At 44.1% G+C, this 15,386-nt stretch overlaps 1 protein-coding gene across 4 annotated transcripts in view; it reads right to left on the bottom strand.

Moving 5' to 3' along the window:
- Arhgap26 (Rho GTPase activating protein 26) overlaps nucleotides 1-15,386 on the bottom strand; it is a 391,848-nt gene that overhangs the window by 248,528 nt on the left and 127,934 nt on the right. For all 4 annotated transcript variants that reach the window (XM_042264260.2, XM_042264261.2, XM_042264262.2 and 1 more), the window contains exon 10: nucleotides 9,075-9,169. In XM_042264260.2, coding sequence (XP_042120194.2) covers nucleotides 9,075-9,169 — 95 coding nt within the window. The remainder of the gene's footprint in view (nucleotides 1-9,074; nucleotides 9,170-15,386) is intronic.

Genomic DNA, 15,386 nt, shown 5'->3' with positions numbered 1-15,386 from the left:
CACAGCCCTCTACTAGGCCAAGAAAAATCAAAAGCACAACCAGGGCTGAATCTGGGGTTCCTCGACAGCTTTCGAGTTCTAATCTGATTCATGAATCAGAGTCAACAATGGTGATCTCAGCGGTTTGGCAATTGACCCACTTCCTATTGGACAAGGAAATGCTAGGAGTGACTCCACCCCACTGAAACAAACACAGTAAGAACCTCACAGTACTGTCCTCTCTAGATCAACTCCAAAGCGCGAGGCCTTACTCATTCACAAGACGAAATCTTGGGCTGCCAAGAGCTCACTCCTAACTCCCATCCACACCAGTGCACACTGAAGGGTCAAGTTGACAGGAAAAGGACTACAGTGCCCACAGAAACTCCCTACAGCCTGTGTGGAGTGTGTCCCACGATGCTCTTGCAGGACGGGAAGGGGGAGGCTTGGGGAATGGGCTCTCTATTCCTTGGTAAAAAGGGTTTGTCCGATGCCAGGAAGAGGAAGCACTGCTGGGAAAATTGTTTCTTGGTACTCCCTATACAATGAAAAGGGCTCAACGTCTGCAGAGGCATGAGCAAAGCCATGCAGAACAACCTTGAGAACAGCACCGACCCATGTCTGCTTATAGAAAGCGGTCAAGTGAAGGAAACCAGGCAAGAAGCTTTTCATTGCCCCAAGGATTATAAACTTGGGCTCCTTTCCCTAAAGCCAGTGGCCTTTTACTGCTTCTGCCTTTTGACTTGTGGATGGAGGCATGGGAATAAAGAAAACAGTGCAAGCGCAGGTCACAGAGGCAGCTGCCAGCCATCGGGTATCATGGGGACCTGGGAAAGCACAGGTGAGGGACCAGAGGTCACAAACTGGTGACTCCCACGTGGAGCTAAGATGTATTGCCTATTACATGCCAAACACTGTGCTAAGGACTTCATTTCAATTATCTTTTATTTCTCACAATAAACATATGGATTGGGTGCTATTATTGGGCCCCCTTTAATTTATTCCATTGCTTATTTCCTTGTTTGTTTGTTTGTTTTTAATTTGCTTATTTGTGTTGCTAGGAACTAAACTTGGAGCCTCATGCACGCTAGGCAAGCATTTTACTACTGAGCTACATCTCCTGCCCTTTGGGACTCTTTCTAAAAGTGAAAACTGCCACATTGCTATGAAGGGCTAAATCTGCTCTTCAGAGCAGGTGGGCCAGAGACTAACTACAGCAAGGCCTACACTTAACCCATAATGCTGCAGTGACCCTAGCTGTGGAGAGTGTATGTGCTCTGGAGTCTAAGAAGACTACCAACTTGGAGAGAGGAAGGGAGTAAACCTCCCTCCACACACCCTAGAATGTTTTCCTAAGCAGCTTCTAATCAATGATTCAGAAAGAAGCTGATCCTGATGAGTGAATGGATCATAATCAACTAAAGCCCAGAGCACTGACTCTTGGGAGGAAAGGTCTCAGAGTAAGTAGGACCCTGGCTGTAATAACGGTCTAAAGAGTAAATACTGCCAGCCCCATCGAATAATTTCATACAGTTATTTCAAAAGAGAATAAAGTCATAAAACACCAGGCAAATTTCGGGCATACTAAACCGTATGGCCCATGCATATAACTGATACTGACTTCTAAGTGAGTGTCATGTGCCGGCTGCAGTAACAGGCACAAGTTAGCACCACACGCCAGGAGAAAGCGTTACTAATCAATGGGATGGGTGACAGGCGAGGACACTGCAAATTCCTGTTAGAGTTACTGACAGCAAACTAAGATCCTCTCTTTAGGGTCTTCTGCCTGCTGCCCACACACACACCATCTGTACTCTTCCGGCTCACAATGAACAAATGAGCAGAATTTACTGGTTCAACTGTTTTCTTTCGGGGGATTTATGTAATAGTAAAACTTTGGTGTTGAGGGTTTTTTTTAATCCTATGTTGAGAAACAGGTAGATAAATGGGTGCACTCACTAACAAAGCAACAAATTTCACTGCACTGATTAAAGAATAGAAAGAAATAAGGTCGCGTAGGTCACCCTCTTATCCACTCCACTAACCACCAAAGCCCATTCCTACTTAAAACAGGTTCAAACAGCCAACACTCTCACTTAATTAGAAGCCGGAACAGCAGCCCTAAAACTTCAGTACATTCTGAATTTGTGAACTCAAGAGTCCAAGAGCTTCCCCAGCACCTAACTATCCCTGAGAGCCAGGAAGCAATTCAGAAAGAATGGCGCCCATCCCCCCACTGCCCACCCCACCCCCAGTCAAGCAGCCAGAGCAGCATAACACCCTCTGAGGAAGGAAAAGCCATTTCCTGCCTGAAAGGTCAATGGCATTGAGACCAGCACTCCAACCCAAGGGGCAGGAAGGCAAAATCAAATGGTGTTTCAAACAAGCAGTGAGGAGGGGAGGGGCGGGAAGCCGGCAGCGACCAGGAAGAACAGTTCATCTGCTCCGCGAGATAAAGAATGCGACTGGGAGGAGAAGCCTGGTTCTCAGCACAGGCTGGACAGAAGGACAAGTCTGCTGCCCTCACAGACATCTTCCTGAACTCAAGAGCCTGGCACCTCAGCTCAGCAGCTAAACCACAATGTTTCAAGGGGACTGACGAACAGGGCAGGCTAGCTGTTGCCAGAAAGTAGGTATGCGCGGATCCATGAAACGGGGAAAGGAAGGAACTTCTAGAGGAAGAATGAGTCACTGAGAATACTCTTTGCCTGGAGTAGTAATACTCAGACAAATGTAGCTTCTACAGAAACCACATAGCCAGCTGACTGAATTATCAATGTATAAACGACAAATACTGTTCAACCAGACCTGAGAACAACCAATGCGTATACAAAACTGCCATCTAGAGGCTGAATGTTCAAACAGTCTGTTACGTAAGATCCTCTTCGGAAAACACACAATCTCAAGAGTCACACAATTTCACAAAGACATACAAAACAGCCCATTCACATAATCATACCAAGCTAGACCATAAACTATCTTCACATAAAATTAGTATAGTTTCTTGAGGAGATCATAAACTGAATGTGGACATAAAACTTCCTCTTTTGTGGGAATCAAGTTATGAAGTACAGTCCTGTGTACAGCCGACAGAATCTCCCCCTAGTGGGCCTTCTTCACAAGGACCCGTCCTGTGCCTATATTCACTCTCCTGTTACAGATAAATCAACAATGCTGTGAGAAAAGACGCAGGCTTACAGCAAGGCGGGCGGGGAGAGCTTTTAGTAAGGTTTAACAGAAGAAAAACTAAGCCCTTGTTTTTGGAGCATAGAAAAACAACAGTTTCAGACACAGGACTCTATCAGAGAGACATACTGCTCTATCCCATCTTCAAAACCACCCCGGCAGTCATGGCCATCCCCATCTTACTACTACCAGCTGCATGGCTAGTGGGGGTCAGGTCCCACATCCAAACATGCGGCTCCCTCTTTTATTTAACCTAGAATTTGCAACCTTCTATGAAGACACAGCTTGGAAAGGTGGTTGCTGACTGACTGGAGGGTACCAAATTGTTTTTCAGCTCTTCCATAAATATCTAGTCTCTGCTATTCTAGCTTCAACTCCTCCAGGGCCACACCGCTACACACCAGCAAATTATGTGTGTGCTTGCTGGAGTTTTAACTTAACAGCTAACTAACGTTCTCTATGCTCATCACCAAGGTCTCAAAGTAAAAAAACAAAACAATATAATTTCAAAACCATATTCATCATACAAGACAAAATTGAGAAATCATATACACATAGTATTATATTAAAGGCTACAAAAAAAATATGGTTTTCTGCCTCTAAAAGTAAATCATTTGAGATAAACGGAGTTAAAGAGAAGTACCCAGAACATTCCAAACTGAACAACTAGCCAACCAATACAAAGAAAAGGTGTTACCAGGCTAATACGGGATAACTGTGGGGAAGGAGACAGGAATTGCCAGATGGTGTGTGAGAGCTGAGAAAGACTCTGGAGAAAGGTAACTCACTACTGTTAGTGCAGCACTTCCATGAGAACTAAAGGAAATCAGAAGAGGCCTTTATGGAAGGAAAACCAATCGATTCCTAAAGCTTCCTCCATGGGACATCTGTCAGCAGAGTCCAAACTGGGCCTGTGGCGCAGGCCTACGATCTCATGTCAGTCAGGAGGCTGACACAAGAGACAGTGCCTTGGAGGCTGCACACATCTCTGCTCACCTGTGCTCCCAAGTCCCCCACCATCTCCGGTGAGCTATGCTTGCTCCACCTCTGCATTTGGCACTGCTGGAGACGGGCAATAACAGACAGTTTCTGTTGGAGTCTGCTAGTCTTTGAGAAAAATAAAATAAAACATTCTAATTGTTTCCTCTCCCTGAGTATAAACATAGTCACACACGCATGCGCACACATGCACACACATACACACACACCCCACCGATTCAGTGAATCAGAAGAAGCCTTTAGTTTCTATTTCTATTATTTTCCATATGGTCTAGTGGCCTCTCATGGAAAACATTTGGGAGAAAATAATCTATGTGTCACTTACATCTGTGAGAAATTTCTTTAAAACAAACCAATCCAGGGTGGCTGGCAAGTGACTACCACCATGATTCCTCAGCTTAAACAAATATTTTCCCTACATTTGCCCACTAATTTCCATAAGATAGTGCATGGTGGAGTTAATTATTCAAGTGACTGAACACAGACACTGGTTAGTATTAATGATCCACATATGACTACCATGAAAGGCTCCTTTTCCATAATGTCCATTTTTAACCCAAGAAGTTTACACTGAACACTCACAAAAACAGCTGTGCCACTTCAAGGGAGAAAAAATGTTAAATCCAGTCAATTAACCAATGTAAAATATAAGCTTTCAAAAGTTAAAGTGTAGCATGATGATACAAAAACAAAAAACAAACAAAAAAAAGGTAGTTTTTTGGGGTTTTTTGTTTCTGGTTTTTTAATTCTCTGTGTATCCCTGGCTGTCCTAGAACTAGCTCTGTAGACCAGGCTAGCCTCAAACTCTGCCTCTGCCCCCCAAGTGCTGGGATTAAAGGTGTTTGCCACTACTGTCTGGTAGTTTTTTGTTTTAAATCTACTAAAAACTAAAGCTATTAATGAAGAAGGAGGGGAAGGGGAGAGAAGGACGAGGGGAAATGGGAAAAGGAGAGGGAAGGAGGATATGGTGGTTTGAATGTAACTGGCCCTCATAAGCTCATAGGGGGTGGTGTTATTAGATGTTCCTTTGTTGGAGTAGGTGTGGCCTTGTTGGAGGAAGTGTGTCACTGTGGGGGTGGGCTTTGAGGGCTCCTTCGCTCAAGCTTTGCTCAGTGTGACACTAAGACCACTTCCTCTTGCCTGCAGGTCAGTATGTAGGAGTTTCAGCTCCTTCTCCAGCACCATGTCTGCCTGCATGCCACCATGACAGTAATGGACTAAACCTCTGAACTGTAAGCTAGACCCAGTTAAATATTTTCCTTTATAAGACTTGCTGTGGTCATAGTGTCTCTTCACAGCAGCAACCCTAACACCGAGAAAGAGAAAAAGGAGGAAGTAGAAAAAGTAAGGTGATTGATGTAAATGGTCTATTTTGTGAAGTGGGGTTCAGGGGGGGATATTGGGCTACCATTTAAAAGGCCTTGGTGGGATGGGCTTCTACCTTGCTGACAAGCCCTCCCTGTTCAATACTACGCCAGTTCCATGGCACCACTTAACAAAATACCACAAAATAGGAAGGCAGGGTGTTGGCAAAGTTGATTTCTTCTCAAGTCCACTGAACCCACTCCATGCCTCCTCTCTCCGGCAGATTGCTAGCAGAGTGGGTGTTTCCTGACTTGAAGACCATCATCTTGCTCTCTGTCTTCACGTTCATGGGGCCTTTCCCTGCATGCATGTATGTCAGCTTCTCGATCTGTAGCACCCCACCGACTAGGATGCCACCTATGGTGAACCAGGCCCTATCTTCATTTCTTTTCCTGTTACTGTGATAAAAAAGCCCTGAACAAATGCAACTTAGGGGAGACAATTTATTTGAGCTCATAACTCCAGATTACATTCCATCTTTGTGGCGAAGTCACAGACAGCTACAGCAGCTACAGACAAATTCATCACATTGTATCCAGAGTGAAGAAGCAAAGAGTACTGAACACATGCATGCTTATGCTCAGCTCACATTTTGTTTTATTATACAGTCAAGGACCCAAATCTACTTTTAGGCTGGGTCTTCCCACATCGATTAACATCACCAAGACAGTCCCCCACAGACATGTTCAGAGGCCAACCCAATCTAGACCATCCCTCACTGAAGCTTCCTCACAGATGATTCTTGAATGTGTCCAACTGACAGTTTAACCATTAATACAAGGCCCACCCTAGCAACCTCATTTTAACCCGACCTTCCCTACACAGACCTAACACCACATATTACAAAGTTGGTATATTTCACATCATGTTTTCATAGTCTCCACAATATCAAGTCACACTTGATCCTGATAGATTACCACATTAACAACGACTACACAACTTTTTTTGTAGTAGTTGATCTAATCTACCCACAACACACACTGGGAACATTTTAGCTCCTCTGTTGTTTCCTCTTTTTGTACCCATTTCCTAGGTGCCAACTTGCCCTTTGACCTCTGCTCTGTGGCACAGCAAGTGAGGCAGAGGAATCTGAGAGAGGCATAGTCAAGAGAACCAGACTCGAGCAACAGCCCCTCCCTGCCAATGGGCACTGGTGAAAAGGACAGGGTGGGAGTCCTCAAGAGAAAGACTCACAGCAGAGCTCACTAGGCAGCTGCCACTCGGCACACGGAACTAACTACCTTTTACTCCTTACAATGCCAGGTCTCAGGCTGTCCAAACATCCAGAACGGAGCTCAGCCTGGACCATAGGGGGATTTCTGGTGCTTAGATAAAAGACAGCATTCCTCCTCGGGAACTTGTGAAACCGGTTCCCATCTGCCAAAAGGCATCATTTCCCCTCACCTCTTGCAGAAGGGACATATGGCTACCTGTGGTTGCATATCAAAGCTCATGCCAGCCCTCAGGCTCCCTTAGTATCACAAGTACCAGTTATACATTTTCAAGTCCCTACCTATACCAGGCTTATTCACTCTCCTTATAACCCACTATTCTCAGGGGTCTTACTCTTTCTCTTTCTGTCTGTCTGTCTATCTATCTATCTATCTATCTATCTATCTATCTATCAATCTATTAATCTATCTATCTATCTATCTCTATCTCTTGTTATTTTCTTGCTCTCTCTATACCTATTCTATCTTGTTATCTATCTATCTATCTATCTATCTATCTATCTATCTATCTATCTATCTATCTCTATCTCTTGTTATTTTCTTGCTCTCTCTATACCCTATTCTGTCTTGTTACCTCACTATAGTATTTTCTCCACTTCCCTAGCCCTGCCCATGTCCAGTCTGCTGACCATGTTTAGTCTACTTCTTTTCTCTCTGTTCTGGACTCTTCCAGATGCCTCTGGCCATTCTCTCTCTCTCTCTCTCTCTCTCTCTCTCTCTCTCTCTCTCTCTCTCTCTCTCTCTCTCTCTCTCTCATCTATAATAAAAATCTTCCTTAATAACGGAGGTGGTCATGTGGACAGTTTCTTTACCCCCTTCACAGACACCCAAATCTCACTCTGTATGTATGTGAGCAATCTACAAGCCACTGAAGTCCAACAGGAAGGGCAAAAAAAGCAATGCTGAAATGTAGCCTAATCCATGAGCTCTCAGGAACACTGAAAGGAAAGGCTTCGGACTCCTCCCAATCCACCCTGCTGCTCAGTGGAGACTCAGCAGTCTCACTTTGGATTCCTGCCAACCCATCTGCCTCAAGTCACTGAGGAATCAGATAGGTTCTGAGGAGAAATGGACCTCCCAGGTCTACTCAGTATGCTAGGCATGGAACATTTACTCTTGGCTTACACTTTTAGCCCACAAAGCCCCCTCCCTCCCTTTTCTGTGTTGGGGATAGAGTCTTGAATCCCTGTGCTTAGATGATCCTCCTGCATCATCTTCTGAAGAGATAGTATTATAGGTGGGCATTCCCATGCCTGGCTTGCAAAGGTTTTTATGAACATGATAAAGGTGGGAAGGTTCAAATAAGTGTTATCAAGAGCTGAAATGAGATAGAGGCACCAGAGAGAGCTTTAACTGTCCCCAAAGTAACTCTCTACAACTTCCCAAGAAGTCTTCTGAAGACATGGAGAACACTTTAGCTCCAGAAAGCATCATGGACCCTAGTGAAATGCTGTGGTTTTTTAAAAAAATAAGAAAGAGATTGCCTGGCATTGCCTGGGTATTGTAATGAGGTTTAAGGGCCCTGGTGCTAGCACTGCTGACTTGGAACAGGCAGCTCAGGTAAGCTCTGCATGAGGATTTCTCTGAAAGAACCCACTGCCAAGGAAAGTGCCTTAAAGAACTGGAATCCTGTTAAATAAGCCAAGTACCATGGGATGGTGTGCCTGAATGAGAAACAGTATAGATCTAGAGGAAAACAGCATAAGCTATCTATCATCTATCTATCTATCTATCTATCATCTATCTATCTATCATCTATCTATCTTTCTTTCTATCCATCTACTCATCTATTTTTCTTTCTTTGTTTCTAGCCATCTATCTATCTATCTATCTATCTATCTATCTATCTATCTTTCTATCCATCCATCAATCCATTTATGGGCTGATTAAACAAGTGACTTGTCTTTTCTGAGTGTGCACATAAAATAATTACAAGCCTTAAAAATTATTTGAGTGAAAGATCTTTCACCCCAATTCTTATTTAATCATTGCAGTAATTTTTTAAGAAAAAACCCACCAAGCAGCAGCAGCTACAATCAGGTTGAACAGACTGCTTTCTTTAAATATCTACCCTACCTCCTAGAGACATAGCACACATTCCTGAGCATGGAAGCACTAGCATTAAAGTAAAAGCAAACAAACCTAGTGATTCAGTCCTGAACTAAACAATGGGAGGCTGAACTGACCTTCCGCAATGACCTAGCATCCGGTGCACACTGGACACAGAAGAATGGGATGGGGCACAGGGGTAGAGAGGCTGTGCCTGAAGGGAGAGGAAAGAAATCCAATATAGCCACAATTTGTTCCTCTCACCTGTCTACGGCTTCCACATCAAAGCAGAATCTCTTCTCGATGGAGTCTGTCTTCCGCCTCGTGCAGGATTTGAGGGTGATGGACTCGTCTTCTCCCTAGTGAGAAGACACAGGCCGTCACGGTCAGGCCAGAAGGCGGCTCTGCTCCCCTCTAGGACAAACATGGCACACAAACAGGATCTCACTTCAGCCTCTCAAATCTGTGTGTTCACAGCCTACTGAGAGGAAGACCAACCACAGAGCTTCTCAAGCAAGAATCTCCTCCAGCTAAGATCTGCATGCCCTACTACTTAGTTAGCACAGGTAGAGCACGGCTGCCTCTCCACAGGAGCGTCGGCTACTACTGTTTTAATCAGGTTTAATTTGCAGAGGTGACAAGACTTGAAATCAACAGCCTCCTCCTAACTGAGCATCTGTGATCTTGGGTTAGTCATCACTTCTTCAAGAACACCTTTCTGAAACGGTCAAAGACCCCTCCTACGTTATGCTCACAAGGCACCATATACCTCTCCATCCCCATCGTACCAACCATAGCAAAAACTGTCTGCTAAGGAAGATGAGGAATAAAATAATATCTTCCCATCACATCTTATGGGAAGTTTACAAGACTGTGAGCACCCTAAGGACACAGACTGGGGGTCTTTGCTTACTATTCTTATATCTTCTGAACCCACCCAGGTCCTGGATAGAAGCAGTGTTCAACATATAACAGTTTTATTGATATATAGCAAAGGATAAATTGCATGTGTTTAATGTGTACAATTTGTAACTGTCACATCTGTAGACATCCATGAAGCTAAAACTGAATCTGAGAAAAATTCCTGCCAAATATTCTCACGACCCTTGGTGATCCACCTGCCTCCTAGTTCATCTCCAAGCAACCACTAGGTCTTCTCTCTGCTGTTATGGGCTGGTTTGCATCTTCTATAACCTTATGCAAATGCAGACACAGAGTAAGTATCTGGTTCTTCCACTAGGCTCGAGTATTCTGTGGTTCATCCATATAGCACATATCAAGAGTTGTTTCTTTTTACTGCTGGGTGTGTGAGTGGAATGGGACAGTCATGTCACAGTACTGACTGCCTAGAAACTCAGAAGGAACTATCCTCAGCTTCTTTCTGTCACTGAGGAATCCATTACTGTTTCTGTTTCTTCTCCTTTTTTCTAAAAGGGGAAAATGAACAAACTTGCCTGTTCTGTTGAGATAAGATGGAATGTGATGTAGCTAGAGTTTTCCTGCCTTGCCCACAGTCAGGACAAATCTTTGTCACCCGCCAGTCCCACAGCCGCTCAGACCCAACCAAGTAAACACAGAGACTTATATTGCACACAAACTATATGGCCGTGGCAGGCTTCTTGCTAACTGTTCTTATAGCTTAAATTAATCCATTTCCATAAATCTATACCTTGCCACGTGGCTGGTGGCTTACCGGTGTCTTCACATGCTGCTGGTCATGGCTGCGGCTGGCAGTGTCTCTCTGCCTCAGCCTTCCGTTTCCCAGAATTCTCCTCTCTCCTTGTCCCACCTACTTCCTGCCTGGCAACCTACTTCCTGCCTGGTCACTGGCCATCAGTGTTTTATTAACCAATCAGAGCAACAGATTTGACATACAGGCCATCCCACAGCAATATGACTTGAAAAGGTGGATGTAACCACCCACTAAAGTCAGAAAAGCACACAACATAGCCCCAGGAAGAGGCCATCTATGTTCCCACACCCTACATCTTTGCCCACTTACTGAAGAGCAAAGATTAGTTTTGCAGATTGAGAATTGATTTTTATTCACCCTGTACGATGTGTAAGTATGTTAAATAAAAACTGAAAGAAGTTGCCTAGTAATCCCAGCTACCTGGGAGGCCGAAATAGGAGTGTCATAGACTTGAGAGCAGCCTGGGCTATATGAGTTCAAGGTTAGTAGACAACCTATCTCAGAACAAAAGGGCTGGGGATCCGGCTCTATAATAACATGTTTGCCTAGAATATGGGTGATCCTAGATTTGATAACTAGCTTCACAGGGGGGCCCAGTTTAAGATTAGGGACCTATATTGGGTCTGGAAAAAAACAACAGACTATTCAACATGGAGTCACTCATGCAAATATTCTCCATTACAAAACCAAGCTTTTTTTAAATCTGATATCCCAAGAAACCAAAAGAAGGGGCTGGAGAGATGGCTCAATGGTTAAGAGCACTAGCTGCTCTTCCAGAGGACCTGGATTCAATTTCCATCACCCACATGGCAGCTCACAACTGTCTGTAACTCCAGTTCCAGGGGATCTGACACCTTCACACCAATGCATATAAAATAAAGTTAAATAAATCATGAAGAAGGAGGAGGAGGAGAGGGAAGGAGGAAGAGGAGGAGGAAAAAGAAATGGGAGAGAATCCAGTTTCTCAAACAGATTTACTTCACCTGGCAAGGAAAACTGAAGTTTTCTCTGCCTCAATTATTAGACAGACAGACAGACAGACAGACAGACAGACACACACACACACACACACACACACACACACACACACACACGGGGGGGGGGGGGGGGGGGGGTTAGCCTGAAATTAACAAACTACTTTTTTCCCCACTGTTTGCTCTCCTGTCCCCTCTTTATAAAATAATAATAGTAAGTTCATGTTATCATTGTTTGCAATGTTGGAGATGAAACCTACAGCCTGCCACATGCTAGGCAAGAGTTCTTTACTGACCTATACTCCCAGACCAGGAAAAATCACTTTGAAATGACCAATTATTTTGTGCTGGTTCTGAATTCTTCAACCTTCCTCTGATTTAAAACCAATTTCTACTGCTTGCCTTACCACGACATTTGTTCTGTTGTACGTAATAGCGATGCCTGATTCTACAACTGAAAATAAAGCCAATTAACATCTTTCAACTAAATGAGTCTAACTCAGTCCTTTGATAAGCGTACTCACCCGAACAAGAAATCTGACCTTGTTGATGTCCAACTACAGTTCAGATTTAATAGCTATGGGCCAGCTTCTACAATGAAAGTGTAGATGAAGTACCATGAAAAAACTGTGAGTGGCATCTATAAGGGACCATCAGACATTAGCACAAAGGAGGAAGAGCTGGGCATAGTGGCGCACACCTTTGATGTCAGCACTCAGGAGGCTGAGGCAGGCTGACCTTGTGAGTTCCAGGCCAACCTATTCTTCTTGTCAAGTTCCAGATCAGTGAGGGTTACAGAGTAAGACCTTGTCTTTAAAATTAAAAAATTTAAAAGGAGGACCACGAGATTTTGTTCTGAGGATGCAAGGAAAAAACTGTAAAGACTCTCTGCTGAACTCCTTACAGTGTTAAAAAGCAGGAGATTTCATCACCTGAAAAAATTGTAGCTCTGCTATGATGGTTAAGATTGCCCACTTGGCAGAATCACCTAGAGGACAACCCTCTGAGCATGCCCTTGAGGGTTTACTTGATTCACTAAGATGGGGTGACCCACCCTACATATAGATGGTACCATTCCATGGGCTGGGGCCTCTGTAGAAAATAAAAGAAGAAAGCTGAGCACCAGCATTTGTGGCTACCTGCTTCTTCACTATGGGTACAGTAGACCTGGCACCTCCTGCTTCTGTCCCATACATTCCCTGCCATGGCGGGCTGGATCTCCTAGAACTACAAGCTAAAACAAACCCTTCCTTCTTCAAGTGGCTTTTGTCAGCAGATGAAGGGACCCTGTAGTCAGGGCCCAGGGAGTCCAGGAGGAACAGAGGAGAAGTAGGTATAGTCAGAACCTAACGGGCAATGAAGACTGCAGAAGAGTCATGTCGGGTGTGGAAGGACACCATACTCACTACATTAGGTACAAACAACAGTACCAACACATCACATGACTTCTCTGTCCAAACTGTGTGGACACCGCCTCCAGACCCCTACACAGTTGTAACTCCTGTTTCCTTCATTAGAAAACTTGGGGAACGGTGGCATCATGGAAAGAGTTGACTTCAGAAGCAAGAGGTTCTAACTCCAGATGGAGAGTTTAGTATACTCACTCTGGAACTCAGGTATATAAACTTAGAAGTAAATTGATCGCTCTGATCCCCAATTTCTCCCTTGGTGAAAAGAAGGAAAACCAGATCAAATGACACAACACAGGGTAATCAAAGAGTTCGGACCACTGCAAAGTGGAGCATAAATATAACCAGTTATGATCTACTTGTTAGAGTAGTATGTTCCTAAGGAGGCCCTTCTCAGGCTCTGCCCAACATGCAGGAGCTCAACAACCCACTGACATACTCTATGGGATCCCACAGAAGTCTTGGAAACCCAAACACCAACCACTGTACGGATCTCCACCCTTTACTAACGAGGGCAGTAAGAAAGGAACTGAGAAATACAACTAAGCTCATTAAAGACTTGGAAATATGGAAGAAGTCCTGAAGCAAAGCCTGTCAAGGGAAATAATGCAGTCAGCTGGTTTCTGGGAGGGGCGATAGGTAGAAAAGGACTATGACCCATTCCAAACAAAGTGGGCTTATTTCTGTGAAAGCCAGGGGACACCTAGTAACTTAGGTGTAATTTGTAATATTCTTTTCTAACTCTGTTAACGTGTGTGTGTGTGTGTGTGTGTGTGTGTGTGTGCGTGCGTGTGTGTGTGTGTGTGTGTGTGTGTGTGTGTGTGTGTGTGTTTTCCTGAGATTATTTGTAAGTCAATACCACCTCTGCCAAAAGAAAAAAAAAATGATAAGTGCTTTCTGACTGCTTGGATACCTGGAAGGGAAGGAGATGCTGACAAAAGACTTTATTGTCTCTGAAGTAAGAGAGCTCCAGGAAGAAAGGCTGGCAGCTGGAGAGCAGAGAGCAGAGCCAAGCACGGCACTGTCCGGCACTGTCTGGCATGGTCCAGGCGTGGCTAGCTTCTATGCTCTCCCCATTGTACACCTGAATGCCCTCCACACCTTAACTCAACATGGTACACAAAAATGTCCATAGAAGGCCAGCTCCTATGGAGGGCTAGCAAAGTACTAACCTACCAAGATATCAGACACAACTGAAAAAAATATTTAAACCAGCGATAGAAGCAGAGGAATTACTCAAAATCTATTCCAGATATTCAAAAAGCTTAAAAACATACAGGTTGGGAATGGAGGCAGAGGTAAAAGAACCACCAGGGGTGGGAGCCAGCCTGACTACCCGTGACTTCCAAGCCAGCCTACGAAGTGAGACTCTGTCTTACAGAGAGGGACTGACAGAAGAGGAAAACTATATTCTTAGTAAAACAGTTACATATACTCGCAAGGAAATAGTTGCAAAAAATTAGAGAGGCAGTATTCAAAGTTGGTAACTGGAAATTCTTTTTCAGTTCTGAATTAAGGTAAAATCTTAAATCCAAGGTGGCCAAAATTTTCCAAGCAATCAACTTAAAAAAAGAAAATACCATCCTAGGATATGATGAAGTGCCAAGTGCTGAGGGTAGAGAGGGTAGGAAGGCAGCCCAAGGGAGACACAGATCATCTCTGTAGGGGAGACATCTGACTGCCAAAGGTACCAGGCAGAGACAACTCTCCGGACGGAGGCAGGCAAGAGGCAGAACCCTGGAGAAGGCAAGGAGAATCCCAATAGCAGTGCTAGGGAGCCTTCCCTAACCTGGTAGTCTCTTCTAAAAGATAGCCACAGCGTATCTTCCATGCCATAGGGCCCAAGACCAGGAGACAGGGGAACGGAGGAAGAGAACTATGTCCAGCCAGCCGCCTTGAGCTGTCTCAGATCCACACTGCTTCTATTGTAGCTACTATTGGACTGAACTGTGCCTCAAACTCCTACCCATCAAATGTTCTCCAAATCCCTGATTCACAAAGACTATGCAGAATATTAAGATAGCTGGTATGGCTTTAAAAGCTGCAAGGTTTAGAGGTAACTTGTTAAACAGAAATTAATAACTTAATTCATCTAAACTGCCCACTGGCAGCTCCAGGGATCAAGCAGGAGAGGCACAAATCAGTTTCATAGGAAAATGTCAATTAACCACGACTTTCTAGTAGCCCACTGGTATTTGACACATTTAATAGTGTATACATGTAAAATAAGACTCTTCGTTACAGTTTATAATGCTAACAATCCACTCAAGAGGCAGAGGCAGGCAGATCTCTGTGAGTTTGAGGCCATCCTGGTCTACTGAGTGAGTTCTAGGATAGCCAGGAATGTTTCACAGAGAAACCCTGTCTCGAAAAACAAACAAACAAATAAATAAAAGAATGCTAACAATGATTATTCTAACCATTTTCAGGGAAATGAGCCTCCTACAATTACTGCAGAATTAGACAGTCTTACAGTAAAACATTGGACTCTTAGACATGT

Source organism: Peromyscus maniculatus, chromosome 19, assembly GCF_049852395.1.
Source record: "Peromyscus maniculatus bairdii isolate BWxNUB_F1_BW_parent chromosome 19, HU_Pman_BW_mat_3.1, whole genome shotgun sequence".
In the NCBI taxonomy this organism is placed as follows: domain Eukaryota; kingdom Metazoa; phylum Chordata; class Mammalia; order Rodentia; family Cricetidae; genus Peromyscus; species Peromyscus maniculatus.
This window is presented reverse-complemented; position numbering and strand designations above follow the sequence as displayed.